A 22292-nucleotide genomic window follows, 5' to 3' on the forward strand; every position below is an offset into this window, starting at 1 on the left:
AAACTGCGCTATGCGCAGAACTTATTTTAGTCCACCGTATACAGCGTTTCGGAAGCGGATGCTAATGTTAGCGGCTCGTGTGACTCGAGAGGCGCTTGTTTCGTCTGTTGTTGCGATGAAGGCAGAAACTGAGAAGACGCACCATCCCAGACTCTTTCTCCACTATTCATTTTATTTTGGGCGCTGTTCTTTGCACTTACGAAATTTATATTGCTTCGATTTCTACACGTGCGTCTTGATTGGGCAACCCGGCTGACGGGACAGTCGAAGGACCCCCTTCAGCTGAAAGTTTTGTTTCTGTATTTACTTCAGCGTATTTTTGCTGCTTCTATATACCACAGTGATAGTCTGAAAAATAAAAGACAAAAAGCCACGCCGAATGATACGCGGATTGAAGCCCCACAATGAGGATACCCAAGTTTTCTCAGACGTTAAAAGCACGGCAAAGGCAGATAAGAGGTGCGCGAGACCGAAGCTTTCGAAACTTCAAGCGCGGTGCGTCGCACCCGATGAGACAAGAAACGGATTGACGAAGCGGTATGGGTTCGACGGAGGGAGTGCGTCAGACAGCTCCTTTTGTGATGCCAAAACGAACGAGGCGTGTGAACAGAAGACTGACGCTGACACATCCGCTCCACCCTTGTGCAATGCCGTGCTTTCACGCGAAATTGAAGGACATATCCAACTAATTAACAAAAGGATGGGTAGGTGGGTAGTTGGTAACGCATTATTAGGGAAACTTAAAAGCGCTATAAACACACAGGTCGTAGAAAAGGAACACATACCATGCGCGCTTTGTGGTACGTCTTCCTTTTCTACGTCCTGTGTGTTCGCAGTGCTCTAAGTTTTTCTAATAATTAACAAATACTCACTAAATATCTTCTTCATCAACAGTTTACGGCACAAGTTACAATTTACGAATTGTAGGCCGGTGAGCTTGTCATATTACTTGGAATTAATTTTCAGGGTGGCACCAGTTTTGATATATTCATTACGAAAGTGTGAGATGAAATACGTGGGCATTCCGGTTACCTTTCTGTCTCAATGTATAAAATAGCTCTTTCTTCTAAAAAAAGGGGGGGTAAGCGGAAAAACGGTGCATTTTTACCGCTAGTTTGATGGCGCATATCTCGGAACTCGTACCATCCTCAAAATTTGTCCCACGTGGATGTCTTGCAAGCTCGCCGGCTACAATACGTAAATAGGAGTATGTGCCGTAAAGTAATTAATATAAAAGTTAATTTGTGACTTTTCATCATTTATTTAGTTGATTGTGCGTTTCGCTTTCTCGTGCAAGTAACGTCCGCCTCTTTGAATAATCTAGCTCAAGGACTAGAATTGCGCTATCTGCCACAGGCGATTCTTTAAAAGTTCTGTAAAAACTAAGAATGATCACACCTCGTATATTGCTACGGACTAGTGCCATTGAGGACGAAGAAACCAGTCGTCTCTGGGAAGATGACAATGATCTTAGGACTAACGCTGGCTGTTGCCTTTAAGCTAGTGCGACGTATCTGCAAAAATTGCTGATGGTATCAAAAAATTTGTCAAAGCAGGTTTTAAAGCACCATCTCATTGAAATTTTGTCCGCCTTCAGCAAGGTTACAGAAAGGTGCATTGAAAAGCGATTGATCAAATACCTAAGAAAGTCTGCTTTGTTATCACCTCATCAGTTCGGCTGCCATTCCGTCTTTTCGACAGATATCGCACTGCTTTCTTTTGCAGATATTTTTAAAGATGCTAACGATTCGGGCTCTCTCGCCCGTGCTCTGTTCATTGGTTTAACCAAGGCCTTTGATTTAATTGTACATGATATTATCGAATAAAACTCACTGCGATAGGCGTAGATGGAAGTGCCCTTACCCTAATCATTAATTACCTATCTAGCAGGAAACAAGCGGTTTCGGTTTCTAACTTTCTAACTTTTTCTGACTTTAACGTTACTAACAAAGGTGTGTCACAATGCTCAATATTTGGAACCCTGCTTTTTCTCATAAATATTAATTAGCTCCGTAACTGCCTTGCATTTCTCCAGCCCTTCCTATATATGCGGATTCTACTGCTATCGTTACTGCTGTCAGTTCAATAGACCGCGTAATCCATAAACTATAAGCACTGATCAAAAAACACTTGATATGCCGTGGTGCACGACGTAGTGGCTATGTGACGTTGCGCTACTAAGTCCGAGGGTGCGGGATCGAATCCCGGTCGGGGCGGCCGCATTCCGATGGGGGTGAAATGCAAAAACGCCTGTGTACCGTACATTGGGTGCACGTTAAAGAACCCCAGGTGGTCAGAATTATTCCGGAGTCCCTCACTACGGCGTGCCTCATAATCAAATCGTGGTTTTGGCACGTCATGCCTCTGAATTTAATTTTCAATCTAAAATACTGATCAGACTGGTGCTCATCTAATGGCCCAAAAATGAACGCGAGCCAAACTCAGTTTAAGGTGTCTCACTCGGGTAATACCACCCGCGTGTTTAATCCTTGCATTACATTAAGCGACCGGCGTCTGTGTAACGTGTCACAATGCGCATTTCTTGCAGTTAGGCTTGACACAAACCTAAACTTTTCTAATCAAGTCCCTCATCTAAAATAAAACCTTGCTCAGAGGATCAGAACACCAACTAAGGCACTCCATATTTTAGCACACATACTTGACCTACCATGCACTACACTTTCATCCATAGTCATATTTCGTGCTGTATAATAGCATAATGTAAAAGTTGCCTTACTCACATTTAGCCACTACATCGCCTAGTACCAAGCTCCTCGCATTCTAACCTCAAGCTCACCCCTAACAAGCGCATTTCCGTTACTCCAGACACTTCAAATACTACCTACACACTGTTTGTTCACATACAAACTTGGAATACTACTTTAGACAACACTTAATCACAACATTCCATATGATGCGTTAGAAAAGTTAATGTATGAAATTCCAATTCAACCAAGCTCGCATCGAACAATAGCTTTCTTTTGTCATTGTTACGTACTATGGCAAACATACCACGTCCTTCGAAGCGAGTGACTTCTGGAACAAGCCTCCATAAGGTATTAAGCACTCGCCACCATTATCATTGTTTCAACAAAAGCTTTCTGCCTATGCACTAACGATTTAAATGGCTCCTAGCCAATATAATATCTTTAGTTTTTACTGCGCTCATTATTATCCTTGTACGCTTCATTACTTGATTACTTGCATATTATTTCTTTTACTGATTCCTGCTACTCATTCATTTCATTGTAATTTTATCTTTATACTATGCTGTACTGTTGTACCGTATTCTTCCATATTTTTTTTTTCTCTAGCGTGTGTGCCTCTGTGTGTTCTATTACAGGAGGTCCCCTTACAGTCTCGTGCTATGAACCCCCTTCTGGATACTCGCGTATCCCTGTGTTTGTACACATTGGATGGGTAATTAGACGATTGATTGATTGATTGATTGATTGATTGATTGATTGATTGATTGATTGATTGATTGATTGATTGATTGATTGATTGATTGATTGATTGATTGATTGATTGATTGATTGATTGATTGATTGATTGATTGAAATATATTTGTACATGGCCTCTCGTCTGCGTCTTTTCACGTAGCATCTTTGATGGAGGAGTGGGCTCGAATATAAAACCGCAACGACGGAGATTTAGGATTGTTTATTGAATAACACAACTTGTTTTCAATTGCTAAAAAAATACTTCTCTCCTGTCTGGAGAGTGGGTATACCGTGAAGAAAAAACCGTTTCGCCCTCTCCAATACGCAGTAAAGGTGAATTGTGCGTGAAGGTCTGAACGAACAAAACAAACTAAGATGCTCGTCCTTGTCCGTCTCGTAGTGCGGTGTACCTTTATGGCGCGCTGCCACCCGCCGTGGCTGCTCAGTGGCTATGGTGTTGGGCTGCTGAGCACGAGGTCGCGGGATCGAATCCCGGCCACGGCGGCCGCATTTCGATGGGGGCGAAATGCGAAAACACCCGTGTACTTAGATTTAGGTGCACATTAAAGAACCCCAGGTGGTCGAAATTTCCGGAGTCCTCCACTACGGCGTGCCTCATAATCAGAAAGTGGTTTTGGCACGTAAAAACCCCATAATTAAAACAGAAATGATTTCGCGCTGCCATTTTCCACAGTAAACATGTACCAACCAGCCAGGGAAGCAAAAAGAGAGGGAGAGAGCATAGCAGAGAAGGTAGACTAAAAGAAGGCAACTATTTCCAGATTAGTATAACACAGAGAGACTATAGGTTGTAGCCTTTACAACGTAAAAGTTTGTCCATATATATAGTTCGCTTGCGGAGCGACTTCCTCAAGAAAGTTCGTAAACCGCTTCCCAACTTCTGTGCTTTGAGCTGTGCACCTACGCTGGCTGCCTCGAGAACCGCTTTGTGGCGGTGGGCCCTTCGAAGGGGAGCGATAGATGAAAACTCGTTCAGAAGGAAAGATGCCCGCAGATGCTGGGTGCTGAGCTGCGACAGCACATTTCAGGCGATGACAAACAGGCGACATCAAAAGTTCTCAGGGCACACAATTCGCGAAAATTTCTTCGGTGGTTCGCCACTCGTAGTAAACGTATGTGAAGAGTTGGTACACGAGGGCGAAGTGGATGAGGTAGTTCTACATGTCCTGGTGGACATGTAGAACACAATTATGAGGAGTTACTTGACGCTGAAAGAAACAGGTAACTTCAAGACGCGGCACAGAAAGGGGACCATCAGTGAAAAGGCGGAAGGATACATTTTGGCGTTCATAACTGCAAACCCTCGTTCCAGCGTGCGTGATGTGAGTGGTGAGGTCGGCATTTCACAGTCTTCAGTATCAAGAGTTCATAGGAAGGCTGACATGCATCCGTATCAGCTCCAACTGCATCAAAATCTGCAAGAAAGAGACTTTCAATGCCGGCTTGATTTCTCAAATTGGATCCTTGTGAACAGTGACGAAATACCGGATTTTGTTGACAAAGTGCTCTGGACAGATGAGGCAACCTTCTCCAGGAATTCTCAAGTCAACATACATAATGCGCATTACTGGAGCGATACGAACCCGCATTTGGTGGCGCAGACCAGACACCGGTATCAATGGCCATTCACTGTTTGGTGCGGTATCTTTACCGGAATAATAATTGGCCCCAGATTTTTTTTACCCCGTGCTCACTGCTCAGCGGTACGCGAACGACATCTTGGAAGGCCCAGTCAAAGATTTTCGCTGTGATCTTCCTCTTGCGTTTTTAAAGCGAACTTGGCATCAGCACGACGGTGCACCAGCTCACAGCAGCAGCCTTGCCCGAGCCTGGCTTGACGAAGCCTTCAAACGCCAGCGAGTCGGGTGGCATGGACCAGTCGCATGGCCTGCAAGCTCACCGGACTTGACATCTCTCGACTTCTTCTTGTGAGGACATGTGAAAGACTGAGTGTACCGCAAACCTACAACTACACCAGAAGCGCTAAAGGCAGATATTGATGAGGCCTGCAGCGAGATGCCGTCTTGCGTCATCAAAAAAGCTACATCGGACGTGCTGAAAATGTGCCAGTACTGCATTATAGCAGAGGGCGACTTGCTTGAACACATTCTTTAGACCGACATCCCAGCGAATAAATCTATACAACCGCTGTCCATGAAAAGAGCCATCTGTGTGAAACTTTGTACGACGTGGAAAATGCACGTAAGTAATATGAAATTACAAATTCTCTGCCGACAAGGAATGGACAGGAGGCTAAAAAACGACATTCCGTGTCAGTTTACAATTCTTCCTTTTGTGACAACCAGCGTAATTCACACGACGTTATCAAGCTTGTTATAATGCGTGTTTGCTTGTTGGGGTCCTGCTCCCAAATTCGAACTCATGAGCTTGTCATTTTTCCTCCGCATGCATTCTGCTAGCGTGAGAGTGCAATTATCGTCGCGGAAACGGGAGCCGCGCTGTATTTCAACTGCCACCCGAAAGGCGCGAAGCGAGCGATGTTTTTTACAAAGCACGGTTGAGAGCGCTGTAATCGTGGCGCATTCGGGCGCACAGAGCGCGCTGTCACGTGGTATTTTTAAACTCCGCGGGATTTCGTTTTCCCCGAATAAAAACGGTCACGCTAAGTCTATCTCGTTGGAAGTGCCTGGGTTGGGCAATATTTGTGAAGCTCCACAACTTTCCTATTGACGCCTGAACGTTCCAAGCTATATTTAAAAAGTTAATTAATTTATCTCGGCTAATTACTCAAAAGAAGACGAGCAAAATAATGGTACTGTAAGTTTAGATAAACGCTAATGAAGTTAGAAGGGACTTGCAAGACATGACCCGGGGAAAGGCAGCAGGAAAAGACTGAATAACAGTCGACTAAATCATAGGATGGAGGAAATATGCTTGAAAAGATTGAGGCCCTTTAACGCAATGTCTCACGATCTCACGACTTGAAGTGTTTCAGAGAACTGGAAGGATGCCAACATTGTATCACTCCACAAAAAGGGAGACGTTAACGAATTAAAAAAATTATGGGCCCATTAGCTTACTTTCAGTATACTGTATAAAATATTCTCAAAGATAATTTCCAATAGAATAAGAGCGACACTTGACTTCAGTCAACCAAGTGAAGATGCTGGCTTCAGAAAGGAATATCCTACAATGGATCCATGTCCTCAATCAGGTAATCGAGAAATCTGTAGAGTACAATCAACCTCTCTATACGGCTTTCATCGATTGTGAAAATGCATTTGATTCAGTAGAGACACCAGCAGTCATAGAGGCATTACGTAATGAAGGAGTACAGGAGGCATACGTGAATATCTTGGAACATATCTACAAAGATTCCACAGCTACCTTGGTTCTCCAGAAGAAAAGTAGAAATATACCTGTAAAGAAAGGGTTCAGGCAAGGAGACACAATCGCTCCACTGCATGCTTGGAAGAAGTATTCAAGCTATTAAACTGGGAAGACTTAGGAGTGAGGATCGACGGCGAATATCTCAGCAACCTTCGGTTTGCAGATGACATTGCCCTGTTCAGCAACACTGGGGCTAACTACAAGTGACTGAGGACCTTCACAGAAAAAGTGTAAGAGTTTAGTTGAAGATTAATATGCCGAAGACAAAGATAATGATCAAGAGCCTGGCAAGGGAACAAGAGTTCAGGATCGCCAGTCAGCCTCTACAGTCTGTGAAGGACTACGTTTATCTAGGTCAATTGCTCACAGGGGCACCTGATCAAGAGAAGGAAATGTACAGAAGAATAAAAATGGGTTGGAGCACATACGGCAGACATTATCACATCCTGACTGGAAGCTTACCATTATCACTAAAAAGAAAGGTGTACAATCACTGCCTTCTACCGGTGCTAACATACGAGGCAGAAACTTGGAAGTTGACAAATAAGCTCGTGAACAAGTTAAGGACCGCGCAAGGAGCTATGGAACGAAGAATGTTAGGCGTAAGTTTCAGGGACAGGAAGAGAGCGGTGTAGATTAGAGAGCAAACGGGGATAGCCGATATTCTAATTGACCTTAAGAGAAAAAAAAATGGAGCTGGGCAGGTCATCTAATGCGTAGGATGGATAATCGGTGGGCCATTCGAGTTACAGAATGGGTGCCATGAGAAGGGAAGCGCAGTCGAGCACGGCAGAAAACTAGGTGGGGTGATGAAATTAGGAAATTCGCACGCGCAAGTTGCAATCTGTTGGCGCCGGGCAGGGGCAATTGGAGATCGCAGAGAGAGTCCTTCGTCCTGCTGTGGGCATAAAAATAGGCTGATGATATATTGGAAACATTTCAGCTCTGTCCGCGCGGTGTCCGTTTGACCTGACGTTCATTGATTGTCCCGTTTTACTGATATATTGTTTCTTACAGAAGGAACATTCAAGCATATAAATCACATCCGAACTAGTACAAGGAAAGGTAATTTTCACTTCGTATGTTTAACTATTTAACTTTTAATTTTGATGTCACTTTGTAGGTGCGTGCAAGTTTAGCACCTGAGGCGACAACATGCTTTTATTACGGGGCAGTGATGTTGGCTGCCTTTTGCGCGCACTAACATATATTTAAAGTTTATGTTGCAGCGATAGGTCACCTTTCGTACAACCGGGAACGCTTTTGTCAGACACTCGTTACTTGATAATATTGGATGGTATTTTTGTAAGAAGTTGTTTATGTCTGGGAGGGCATTAGAATATTTTGTTATAAAGGTTGGTGGTCTGTCAGATTCTGGTGTAGGCTGTTTCTTGGCTAATGCCGACTGCCTCTCCAATCCTTTCTTTCCGTGTCAGCTACGGGGCCTCACCCTTCAAACGTGATTTTAATTTGAGGGAGGCGTTGTACATCGTAGCGAGGGCAGGTACACAATCGGCGCTCGATTGGTTTCCTCGCACCCACAGGAGTCGCACATCGGGATCTCGGAAGTTGACCCCAAAAGCGATGCACCGCCCATTTTCGCACTTATGCACCATATCTACGAAGCGATTTTTTTCTGGTTGGTGCAGAATATATTTAGAAATATCACACAGCGTCTCCAAGCGCCATCTGCCAACTAAAGCCCCTCAATACACGCGCATTTTCCGCCAACCAGCAGCGGCGGCGCGTCGATGGGGCGACTTCAGCTGAAACTGGCACGCGCACGTGTGCGACAAGACATATACGCGCGAATCGCATCGCTGAAACGACAGAAATGTGCATGCCTATAGTGGCCATAGCTTTAGCCCCGAGGGAACACCGGGTACGTGCCCGGCTCCCCTTCCCCCCCCCCCCCAAAAAAAAAAAAACTAATAAAGATGGGTATGCCAGGCAGCCTGCACCTCTCCCCGCCTCCCGAGAAATATTTCTGACTACGCCACTGATAGTGGGCTACACACACACACACATTCTCAACCCGCCACTTCACAGGAGAGCCGTCGCGAGGAGGAGGATAACGATCTGGCACGTATGGCACCACGCGATATTCTTGCCCACCAGAGCGGCATGCGGCAAAGATACGGCCCCCCCCTCACATCTTTGCAAGGGGAAGACGCAACAGATCTCCGCAGGATTCAAACGGGGGTCTACCCAAATTTATTAAGATTGAGCAAAACTTTCCCAACAATGTACGGGCGTGCCTGTCCGTGGTGTAGCGACTCACCAACGTCTTTGTACCACATATCATGGGGATGCCAAAATAGACCACCGAATTTAAATGCCTACTTAGTTAGATATAATTTAACAAACACACTGGAGCAATGGGAGGCACAACTCGCCAGCTCAGATCCGAAGGTGCAGAAGGCTCTTCTTGGTCACGTTCGGCTAGCGGCAGAAGCCAGTGGAGCCCTGGACTTGGGGCGCCACCCATCAAGCTCCTAATCCCCTATCCACCTTTCCCCAATTTATTAAAATTATTCTCTCTCTCACACACACACATAGCCATATGTCGTTATACGAGACCAAAATGGAGGAAAGAAATTCGAAGGCGACTCAATTTGAAGTCGTTGAAATACAATTTCTTCCTTGGCGAGTTGAGTTTGCGCATGAGGTATATAAACCGCAGAAGTTATTGTGAGGGTGCCTGAATGATCTCTAGGTTGCCTGAATGGTTCCTCCCTCGCCATTCAGGCACCCTAGTGAAAGCCGCGCTGGAGCGACAATGTTTGATCGACGTCAACTGTAGAGGTTGAATCGCCTTCCAACTTTTTGAATGCACGGTATTTAGCTTCTCATTTCTATATTTTCGTGCGAGGTATGGTTGTGTTATACATGATGGTAATATTCTTTGTATATAGTGTCGCTTTCCCCTCACTGGTAACGTTATCTGGCGACCGCATTTACTGTAAAGTACCTGTACATAAACGTTTTTTTTTTTTTTACTTATTCTAATAAATACAACGAAAAAAAGAAAAGTGATTGCGGTGCAGTGATTCAGGCATCGGGCTGTTGTTCTCGAAGATCGAATTGTGATTCCACCACATGACAGGTATGTTTTATGACGATTATTATTCAAGAAGCGCAAAGGGATTCGTGACAGGGACTTACAAACTTATGAGAGAGAAGAAATGCTTCGCATTAAAGAAAAATAGAAGCGGGAAAAAAAGGGGGGAAAAAGCTAGCTTTAAAAGCGTGCTCAGGGGTGTTACACGGCCGGCAAATGTTGGCATTACTAGGCCTATCGTTTTAGCCAAAGAACTAGAAGGATAAGTTTTTCATGTGCAAACAATACATCAAGCGCCCAAGAAAGCGTGAATTAAGCCTGAAGAAAAAGGCAGATACGAAACCAAGCGTGTAAGGTTAGCCCGAGTTATTCGCCGCTCAGTATCGTGTACCCACGAGTGCCTTTCAATTTTTGAATGCTGGATAAATTTGGCTTGTCTGCGGAGTGTTCTTTCTATGAGGAATAGAAGATGGCTTTTAAACATGACGCTACGACAAGGTAGTGCGGCGTTTCTTAGGCACACAAAGAGCTACTTTTATGTTTAAGCTCTATATGCACACGACTTGTGCTCTTCCCGCCGCACTACGTCTGTCTTGAGGTTCTTCATACTCTTCGCCAATTCATGCCTACGGCGCTTCTGGGCGCTCGCGTGCATTGGCACGGCACGCAAGTTTTCACGGCCTGCACGTCGCATTACGGCGAGACATACACGAGGCGACACCATCCCAATGCTGTCGCCAACGTATGAACGTGACGGCGGCCGAAACATGTAACGTGTCCCGAGTCACAACAGCGCAGCAACTCCACTGGCCCTGCCTCCTTTAATTCTCGCTTCAGATATAATGCGCTTCACAGCGACGCAGCATTCTGAAAGTAGTTCGTCACTGTACGGAGCGTGCCGCGCGGAAGATATATAACGGCATCACGTACGCGTGCCATCACACGGGCACTTACCTGGACCGTCTGGGATTAACGGCGTGCCAGCACGCAGCCTTTTTCTCCTCGACAAAGGCGCCCCGAACGGACGAGAGATGCGCCGTACGCACGCTACGGGTTGATTTAGTGAACACATGTTAGAGTCGGCAGTGAGGCTGAAATGAACAGGGCGCTAATCGATGCGCGGCTGCCGGCGCGGAGAACGGAAGGCGTGACTTGCCCATCGGGAGAGCACGTATTTCCCGCAACGGTGTAACCGGATTATTCACTATGCTCTCTTCTCCTATACATGACCAGGCTAGCCCCTGTCAACTGGCCCACCTCGGTCATAATTGGGCGGGGCGTTTGTGTTGCCCGTGTTCTACTTGCATCCTCGTTTCGCACGCAGGCTCTGCGAGTACCTACAAACTTGCGCAGCTTTCAGTCATTCTAGGCGAGACGCCACGAGGACTAGAAAAGGTCAAAATAATTGTTCTTGAATAATGAAGGAAATGTTACGCCCCGGACCTTCAAATTGGGATACTGGAAAAGCTGTAGCCAGACGGGTCGGCGTTATTTCTAATCGAAGAATGCGAGCGCCTTTGCATTCCTTCCAAATTCGGAATGTAATCGGTGTTAACAGTGACAAACCCACAAACTCACACTCAGTGTCGTAGCTGCACAGCCGCTGCAGGTAATTGTTTAGAAAAATAAACCGTCAAAGGATGAGACGCATAACCTTTACGCGCGCGCGCGCGCGCGTGCGTGCGTGCGTGCGTGCGTGCGTGCGTGCGTGCGTGCGTGCGTGTGCGTGTGCGTGTGCGTGTGTGTGTGTGTGTGTGTGTGTGTGTGTGTGTGTGTGTGTGTGTACATATATATATATTATTCATCATGCTCACCATTAATAACCATCTTCGACACATTTGTAACAGTAAGAGAATTTATTGCAGATGATTACAATATTGAGTAGGTTCACTTTGTGCTGGAGGTGCAAAATAACAAGGCTTCTTAAACAGTAGTGTGTCTCCCCAAGACTCCAAGGGATCTACTGAGTCCAAAGAGAAAAAAAACAACACTTGGCAGTGCTTCACGTTGTTTTTTTACAAAATGTTCCCTTTGCATAAACTGAGACGCAAGACACCGCAGGTGTAGGTGTGGGACTCGTGTGTCCTTACTGAGGCCATCATTTTGCAGAATGTTCTAAATTGTGATACTTCACAGCAGACTTTTGTTCAAGTATATGTGCATGACTGAAAGATGAAAGTATTAGTTTCTTACATAACTATCCCAAAATGACTGCAAAAAATGTTCTATAGTGTTCAATGAGAGTCGTGGCCATCACCAGTGACACATGCAAATTAACACAAGTAGGTAGTTGATAAGGTAAAACAGTGACAGCGATCACTGAATGATGAAGGCGCATTAAGTTTCAGAACATTGGCACTACCTACTACCATTACCAAAATGGGAAAAAAATTGAGAATGTGTCTACTTTCCCACAAAATGAAAGAGGGTGAGTGATATCACAGCCATGTTAAAGAATATGACACCAGACTTTCCCAACAGAATAAAGCCATTGCAGCTGTTTGCAAAGTAAACGGACAAATGATCATGCAGACACGCGCATTTACATTCACAAACATACAACTTTGCAGATTGGGAAGGACAATATTTATAAAACAAAATACTCTACAGACTCGCATAAAAAATGAGTATTCTTACCAATTATTTAGCATACCGAATTTCCGCTTTGTACTATATGCGGATCCAAACCAAAATTTCAGTCAAAAATCGGGCTCAGTGTTTTGACTTTGTTATTGCTACATGCCTACTACTATCATCCTCTAGTGTACAGGATGATCCTCTAGCCAGCCAATTTGTGCAAGTGAATCGCAGATGCATGGCGAGTGTCCTGCAGAACCTGGTGCATCACACTTTTAACAAGTGTGGCATTTCAAATGCACTCGGCGACATGGAAGATGATTATCTCTTGGAAGAATTCTCGGACAAAGAACTGTCCAACGACAATTAATGAAGTGCAAAGTCTGATGTAAATAAATGTTCTTGCCAAGTTTACCTCACTTTTATTGTATGCGTATGAAACTTTTTTTCGCTTCTTTCTGTCATCTCGCCTTTTATTGTATGCGGTTCTGCACTAAATGCACGTTTGTGTGGTCAGCACCTTAGCTATACTGACACAAATTTCTTAACCATAAAGCACATTGTAGTGCGCCTACAATTCAGATGGAAGGTGTATGTGCTCATATACACAGCATAACCTTGCTGGCATGTGCTCTTACATTTTCAGTGTATCGCACCGTTGAAGCCCAGTCCCAGTAAAAAGACAAAAACCAAAAATGTATTACAACGTAATTTGATATGCCATCATACTGCAGCTTTCCTACACAACACTTTCAGAATTTAACACAGCAAAAATGTCAGGTGTATCTTCTAAAACAGCAAAAAAAAAAAGATCATGCTCATTGCACACACCATACTACATAATTAAAATATATGTAAATTACACTGGCAATGTGGACACCTATGAGTAATCTTACAATTAGAAAGGGGCATAATTTTGTCAGAGGTATGTAAGAAATGATAAACTTCTATTGAAAATGTCTTCATACCTTAAATAAATTGCTCGATAAATCCTTCTCAAGTTAAAACACTGACTAATGGCTCACATTCAATATTTCATAGCTTGTAAGTGTTATGAGTTGTCTGCCTTGGCGCTCATTGGCCATACCTTGCCCTTGCATCATAAAACCTCAAATATCATAATCATAAGGGTTCTGGTTTTAATGCTTTCTTGCTGTGGTAGCAAGGAAGATGAATTAAGTAAGTTCTTTTATATCTGCAATAGGGACTTGACTACAAACAACTCATCAGTACACCCATAACAAGCAACAGGATTACTCCTTACCGCTCAAGAAAAATGTCGGGTTGCTCATTTTGAGGAATCCAGTTTTACACCTTGCATCTTGGCTGGAAAAATCTTTGAGCTTACATGAAGCAAGCCACACCATTTTATTCCAGAAATACAGTTCTGGCCTATTAAAGGGGCCCTGAAACACTTTTCTAACTAATGATAGCATGGCATCATTATTAAAGGATGCTGTCTCGTGAATCTAATTCGAAAAGAAATTGTTTGACTCTTCCAACTATAAGTGGAGTCATCGTACTGATAGCCGGCTTTCTCTCTCTTCATTTTTTCTGGCGCACTGGAAGCTACACAATGGAGGTGTCAATTGGGCAAGGCCCTGGCCAAATGTTTAGCTTTGCAATGGCAAAACAGCTCGTCGCGGCACCCCATGGTGGCCGCAATAGACTATTAGCTACCCAGCCCACTGCTGCCATCTCGCAGGCCACGTGCAGCTGACGCAGCAACGCGCAGTGCAAAGAATGAATTATTTTTCTGTCTTTCTGAGATCGGAGACATATATATTTTGCATTTATTCAACTCGAAACTAGAAATTGTGTATTACTGAGAATGCTCTTATGATCACGAAATCAGCCAATAGCGTTGGTGGGTTCAGCTGCTTTTACTGCAGTAGCCAGAACAAGCAATTTTTTGCCGTTCTTGACACGAGATTGTAGGTTCCCTGCTGAGGCAGTGCAGCAATATTTTGCTGACATGTTCAGAGCAGCCTCTATGATAGATCGGCAATGTTTTCTTACTATGTCAAAAAAAGTGTTTCAGGGCCTCTTTAAGAGGAAGCTTTAGCTTGCGGTTTCCTAACTCTTTACATAGGAAAGGACAAATTATTTTTTTCGGCAACCACAGTATCAAATTTGACGAAATCTGTTGCATTGAAAAGAAAGAAATTAAATCTAGTAACTGTTGGAAGCGAATTACTGATTTAGACCATCAATTATTTACTAAAGATTGTTCAAAATAGTAACACTTCGAAAACCAATACCATCAGGTTTACAACTCTATAAATCAGCAATGAAAACTGATATCACAATTCTCTAAGCTGCATCTAATAATACATGTAAAGCAGACAAAATTTATGTGTCACACATGGCTTGTAAGTACACCACTAACATGTGAGCAGGACTTTTACAAGACCCTTGTAAACATTGTAAGAAATTTACCTAAGATATAAATGAATATATCAAATTTGTTCACTGTGGATGTGCTAACAGATGCAGCTTACAAAGTGCGATTTCTGCTGTTGGTGCAGAATTGCAGTTTTGCAAACTTAATGCTTCTATTTTTTTTCAGACTTTCCGATTTTCGTACAATCTTCTAAAAAAATAAAAATTAGTGCCCTAAATCAATATTTTGCTTCTAACAGTCACTAGAATTCAAGTTTCTCTATCTCAGAAAAGCATTTCTATGTTTTACATGTATTTAAATAAGGTGGCACAGGAGTTATGTCCGAGCTAAAGCTTCCTCTTAAGTATAAGTCTCTACGGTCCTCGGCAGTGGTAAATGGAAAGTAGAGCTCTCAAAATCCCCCACCACACTTCGTTGAAATGCTAAGTCTACCACGTGTACGCATAATAGGTGGCATTCCAGAACCCTTCCCCCTCCCTTCTCGATATAAAATCTTGGCTATGCCAGTGGTCCAAGGAATGTTCTTTGCTCTATGCCACTTACGTGCTCAAGCTCCATAAGCAGTCACAATCACTTAATAAAGTTTCACTGTTATTGTAATGTACTTACATACATATATGTTCAACTAGAACACACAGTGCAAAATAGTACATAAAGAAGTATGAGAGCAACGTCTCTTAGCTTCTCATAGAAAAGGGACAGCTTCAAAGAGAGCCAAGAAAACACTTAAAGGTATTAAAATCAGAATAAAACAAAGCAAGAATGTGTGTGTTGAACAGCACACTATGAAAGACTTCATCAGGTGATAATGACAACATGCAGGTATGTTGCTGGAATTAGAATACTAAGCACAAGCTCTCAACATTAAACGAAATCTGATCAATAAGTAACAACGGTTCACCACATTACGATGTTACATGCAATATCAGATAAACAAGACAACTTAAGGCTGACCATCAGCAACCACATCACACAAAATAAAACATTCTTGCAACTAGATTGTTTGACTGCTTTGTGGACGGAGTATGGAATATATCCAGTGTAAAGTTTGAACAGACGCTTCCAACATTAAAAACAAGTTGTGTGACCAGTACAGTTGTGCACAATTAAAACAATATATGACATGTCTCTTACGCTACATATATGTGGTTATAAGCTTTCTTGTGAGAGTTTATACATTGTCATATGACATAGCGCTTGTCTAAATCAATAAACTGCAACAAATATAATATTAAATACTGTCAGATACAGTTCTACCAGAGCCATTACAATAAACAGAAAGATGTGAACACCATAAGTATCGCTTTAACATTTCCTTTTAACAGAATAAGCTCAAATACTTCATTAGCAATTGTGCAATGTTTGGATGATGATGCCAGTAACAAAATTGAGGTTATGTAACTGTGGAACTTAACGAAACGACGTGTCTGTTGAAAAATAAAGAAAATATTTTTTTAAATGTTGTACAGTATTTTTTTTTTTCAGTCACGAATAAGAACTTAAATAAACAGCATTAGGTCGATTCGATTAGGGGTTGAAACAGGTGATATATATGAATTTCTTTATTGTTCTGATAATCTTGCAAATTACGCACATGTGACTGAATAATATTAAACCACTTTTTGTTTTTAAAGAAAGCTATTAGTAAATAGTAAAAAATCGTCAAAGGTCAGTGGCTTACGACGACAATTTTACGAAATGTGCTTTTTCTTAGGTTTGCGAAAACGCTTAAGGCCACGCAAATATAAATACATCAAATTTATTTATTTACAGTGTAAATTGAAGGGAAGGGTAAGTAGCTCATGGCATTTACTGGATTTGTGAACAAAGTGAATTTTTAAAGAAACTCACGAAAGCAATATATTTTTCAAACATGCTCATCTTTGGGAGTCTGTTCCTACTTCTCTGTACATCCCAGTGTGTTCCGATTGACTACAGAGATAGGCCTTTGGTGGATAACAAACCTGTGCCTTTTTAGACTTCTACGAATCTTTAAAGTAATAATTTTTTTTTACTCGGAACATCAAAACTGGAAAAATTTTACTTCACTGAAAAATATATATGGAACAACGTTTCAATCTTGCTCAATGTCACCAAAATTGTTCTCTGAGGACTGTAGAATAATATTATGAAAAACATGCTGCATCGTTTTTATTGAGACAAGGTTATAAATGTTCGAATATCGTGTTTCGAGCGAGCGGTCCATAGCACAGAAATAAGAATTTCTTGTGAAAAAGTAATACAAGGATGTGCCTCCTTCTCTTGCAAGCCTTGCTCAATGACAATAATGGGGTATTTGGGGTCGGTGGAAAATATTTTTGGACAGAAAGAGAACTGTCTGAACAAAATGCACTCGAATCGATAGTGACTTCAGTAACGAGGCCACTTTTCCTCGTTAACCGGCAGCGAGCAGCTTCACAACCCTCCATTCTTCTTTTTTTTTTTCCCAGTAAAGTGCGAAAATGAAAGCTATAGAAATGCAGTGGGCCAACAATGTTTGCCTTCCGCAGTGTATCTGTGTGCCTATTCAGACGCTGTTAAAGCACAGACGACAGTGAAATGCATATATGCAGACAACAGCAAGGTGCGCGGCTCTGACAGTTAGCCAAATTTATAAAGAAACTTCTAAGCTTTATGTTATATCATTTAGAACTCTTTATTTAGATTGCAATGTGTTGCAGGTATTCTGTCTTGCAGGCTCTGCTTGATTTCAGGCGTGGTTCAGGTTACTGGGTACAGCCGCTTGAGTTACAGTGGTCAGAGTGAGCAAGGGTGATGCACGGTGCATCTTGAAGGGGCTGGACATAGCACTCAGGCTTTGAAAGCACGTTGGATTTTGGTTTGGTGACCATCCTGCGCACAGAAGGCAACTATGGCTAAGCCTTACAGCTGCGGCGACTAAGTTTTTTGAGCCAGCTACCTCATGGTGCACAAGAAGAAAGTTCCATTCCAGCAAAATTTCTGTGATGTTAAAAATGTCAGTGCCTCTATGTTGCGAAAGAACTTGCAACAAGGTGCGCATCCAATTAGAGATGGAGATCAGACCTGTCAACACTGCTTCAAGCGGTATGAGGATTTTATCTCGGCCTTCTCAGACTCTGGGAATACCGGTGACATCTTCGTCCCTGAGACAGAGACGATCGGTGATCTGAACAGGTACATGGAGTTCACTGGTTTCACCTTTGAGGCCCCCCCAGTCGTGTTCTTCAAAGACAAAGAAAAGCTTACGCAAAAAGGAAGCAAAGCGAAATCGAAAGTGCTGTTGCAGTCAAAACTCGATCAAGGGTCAGCGCTCTCTTTGGGAGAACTGATAACCCTGGACCCTATAGGAACAATTGTGATGACTGCCTTGAATGGTTGGAAAACTTGAGGAAAGCCTACAAAGTGCCTACATCTTATCAAGAGCACCTATAATTCTTGACACTGCTGCCAGCGAACTTAAGCTACGAAAAATCCAGGTTGCCATGCCCAGTTTATCAAAGTACATGATTCACAAGGCTAAATGTTGGCATGAGAAGCACGACATAAGGGTAGCCCCAGATCCACTTCAGTGGTCTTGTCTAAGCGCTCAAGATGAGTGCAGACCGCCATGGACTACTACACAAAATGTGAGTACGGGTGCTCATCACAGAGCCGAATCAAGAAAGACGTGTACGTTGTTGTTGATGGTGAAAAGCAGTACATGCCCAGAATATTTGACTCGCTCAATATGAGAGGAATATCATATGTTCAAGGCAGCTAATCCAGATGTTTCAATGGCATTGTCAAAGTTTTAGTCCCATCGTCCGAAGTGGGTTCTGCTTGCTCCCCACCAAGAAGTGTGCCATAGTGTGTATTGTGCCAACCTCAAGCTCTGCATTTCAGCACTAAAAAGTTTCCTGGGTGATGCCTATACTATCGAGTACTATAAACGATGAAATAACTAGAAGAACACTGGGATGCCAGGCGAGACTGAGGTCGCATATACAATGTGGTAAATTGGAGACACTATAAAGAAAACATTGCGGCCGATTTTTTTTGTGAAGGAATTAAGTAGATCTCCAAGTAGGCCCTGCACGACTATACATGGTGGGAACAAGCTGCAGCCATTTGTGAAGTGAAACAATGTGAGCGGCAAGCATCCCTCGTTTCGTATTTTGATTTCACAGGAAACTAGACTACCATCATTTCAAACGAGATTCAATACTACCACTGGAGCAAAAAACAAGTGCCAGTTTTCACCTGTGTTATAACCACCATAAAAACAGCACACAGTTGTTATAAGCGATGAAATGTAGCATGATGCAGACCATGCTTGCTTCGCATTAAGCAAGATTCACAAGTGCCTTCAAGATCCACCACAAAGCCACGTCTCCTACGTAAGTTAGCCAGTGTTAACCACTTTAAAAATAAATTTCAACTGTATGAGCTTTTAGGCAAAAATTATGAGTCAGTAAATTGGCTGTTCTCTGCGACCGGACATGGAAAAAACTCATGTGGCAGAGTTGGAAGAGTCTAAAGGATCAAGCTTCTCTTCACAACCTAGGGGCAGAAAATGGAAAACTAATACAGCCGGCATTTGAAATAGCCGCACTACTACAAGGCAAGCTCAAAAACATCCAGCTGATTCGTACACTTGCGAGCGAGATTGAGCGTTTCTGTGATGAAACAAAGAAAGAAATGGGAGCTCATCACCCGTGTGTGAGTAATCCATGGCATGCTTGGCTATGCAGACCAGACGTGACTTGCTCTAAACGTGTTTTGTCTATGGCAAAAACTGCTGCAACCAAACTTCACATCATCAAAATTTTTAAAACTCGGTTTGACTGCGTGCCCTGCGAAAATGAACACTTTTGTGTTAACTGAACCAACAATCTTGGCGACTGCTATCCAGGAGCACATCTCTTTCCCTATCTTTCTCTTTCATAAAGACCTCTAAATTTGGACTGGCACAACAACGCAACAGATGCATTGAGTGAATGCATCCATTAGCATGCAAGATGCTGATTCTGTTTCGTGCAATAAGATGAAAGAGAGGAAAGCAGCCACTGGGTGTGCGTCTTGTTGACAAGGAATGTCCGTCACTGTACTAAAGTCACAAGCTATGCGAGTACATTTCATTCAAATAGTTCTTCGTTTCCCGAAAATATTTTTCACCAACTGCAAATACCTCATCCTTGCTGTTGAACAAGGCTCAGAAGAGAAGGGGATGTGTCCTTGCATTACCTTTTCGCAATAAATGCTCATTTCCGCACTTTGGACAAGTCTTGAAACACAATATTTGAACATTTGTAACATTGTTTCGATAAGAATGATGCAACATGCTTTTTCATAATATTGTTTCACAGTACTCGGAGAACAACTTGGGCGACTTTGAGCACAATTGAGAGGGGGTTTTCGCATAGACATTTTTCAATAAAGTAACATTCTTCCAGTTTTGATATTCCGAGTAAAAATAGTTATTACAATAAAAATTAGTAGAAAAATAAAAACAGTGGAAATATAGACACCCGCTGTATTACACTTGCGTGGCCTTAAGCATTGCTGGGAATTTAAGAAAAAGCACATTTCATAAAATTGTTGCCATTGCCTGACAACCTTTAATAATTTTTTCCATGTTACTAATAGCTTTCTTCAAAAACAAGTAGCAGGTTAGGACTATTCAGTCATATGTGCCTAATGTGTAAAATTATCAGAAAAATTAAAGAATGTGAAATGTACTACTTGTTTCGATCTCTCGTGGCCATTAGCATGTGACAACATAAAATTTGCCTCTGTGCCTTTTGCAATGAGCAATGAATACTTAAGTTGAGGGATACGGTGATCAAAATTAGAACTAGTTAGCTTGATAGCCCCACCAGCTGGAAATCAATTCAACCTTTTCCTCTAACCATAATATGCAAAGCCTCACTTCTGGAGTACATGTCTGATTACATTGCCATCACTAAGGACCTGTTATGCTAGGATGCTCATAGCTTTCAAAGCTATTCTTCAGTTTACAATTGCCAACCACTGGATGGGCAACTTCGGAGGCCCCATTTCACAATCCAAGCACACTGCTGCTGTACCGGTGTTAAGGTGAGAATAATATGGCACTTCTCTCCCTGTCAAATATGTACACAACTCAAAGTCACCCTGATCAGCCGCTCGCCCTCCTGTATGGAAATCATGAAGTCAGCACTGTCCTTGCAGGCTCTCTCAACTCTCCACAATATTGGAGCTCATGCTTTCCCCCTCGATTTCAGAATAAGGTGCCTCCCTCTTGAATCGAAAGTACAGGTATCTGCCAAAAAAGAACCAATACAGGAAAGACTTAACACACTATACACATCCTAAATTTTACATGTTCGCTGTTACTGGCTATAACTACATGACTATGACTACATGGTCATTCATTATTCAGAATGATGAAGCAGAAAAATGCTCACAATACATAAATGTACCCTTGACAAAGACAGTTCATTCAATCAAAATGACATTTGCCACCTGGGCTGGGCTCTCAGCCAAGTATCAATATATACAGTAAAACCTCGTTAAACCGTACCCGCTTAAACAGTAGTTTCGTTTTAAAAGTAGTAAAGTGAAATCCCTGACTCAGCGGCCATTGAACATAATTTGTTTTGTATCCGCATAAACCATACCAGCTTATTGCATACGTATCGGTTAACACGTAATACTTCCACTTTTCGTCGTGCAAACACGGCGGCGTGTCGTCTCTATCGGGCGGCCTGGCAGAACAACAAGCCTCAGAAATCAGAACAACGGCCTCCAAGCGCCCTGTGTGTTTGCGCGTGAAGCCACATAAACATCAACATCATTTCGGCGCCGTGCCAGAGAGCGTTGTGGCCTGTCGTGGCATCATGCAAGCGAGGACTCGCGTCATGCCAAAGCTCGGATAAAGAAGTCGCCGGGTGCTCAGCATAGAAAAATGAGACATTGTTTGTGCTATCGAATGTGACACTAACAAGTCGGCACTGGCACGCGACATAGACCTACTGTTAACAGATGCGTAGGCAACAACAACAACAACAACTATGGTGTGTGGCATTTGGAATGCGAAGAAATTACACGGTAGCGCTGCTGCAACAGCCAAGAGATGTCGACTATGAGGTTCGACTTTTCGCCATCGTTGCCTCTGTTGCCGAAGTGTCGCCTAGCGACACTTCCGATGACATAAGGATGACACGGAAAGCGATAGCACAGGTGATTCAGACCCTACAGTGGCAGAAGCTGCACGTTACATCAGCTTCATGAATGCAATCATCGCGATGAGAACAGCACCCTGCATTGAAAAGGTGCCCTGCAACTTCTGCAACGCTACTGCGCCTGTGCACGGAAAATATGCAACGCCAACGAGGAATCTGCCATGCGAGTGTTTGCTGAGAAGAGGCGGCTGGCTGAAATGCTGGCTCACAACCTCAGTAAGTTTGAGGCCACTGTCGACACTGCTAGGCCG

At 43.0% G+C, this 22292-nt stretch overlaps 1 protein-coding gene across 4 annotated transcripts in view; it reads right to left on the reverse strand.

The window, feature by feature from the left end:
- The window catches only part of LOC126541925 (proton-coupled folate transporter-like), a 49476-nt gene that overhangs the window by 17767 nt on the left and 9417 nt on the right, over positions 1 to 22292 (reverse strand). Inside the window, exons 6-7 of one of the 4 annotated variants that reach the window (XR_008614854.1) lie at positions 20971 to 21119; positions 17621 to 17710 (exon numbers count right to left, since the gene is read on the reverse strand). Coding sequence is in view for 2 of the 4 variants with exons in the window: in XM_055077019.1 (XP_054932994.1) it covers positions 17584 to 17710 (127 nt within the window). In the remaining 2 variants the exon portion in view is untranslated. Of the gene's footprint in view, positions 1 to 11713; positions 21120 to 22292 lie in introns of those variants that run through there. The other 3 variants (XR_008614853.1, XM_055077019.1, XM_050188896.3) reach the window with 3 other exon arrangements.

Source organism: Dermacentor andersoni, chromosome 2, assembly GCF_023375885.2.
Source record: "Dermacentor andersoni chromosome 2, qqDerAnde1_hic_scaffold, whole genome shotgun sequence".
NCBI classification, from domain to species: Eukaryota; Metazoa; Arthropoda; class Arachnida; order Ixodida; family Ixodidae; genus Dermacentor; species Dermacentor andersoni.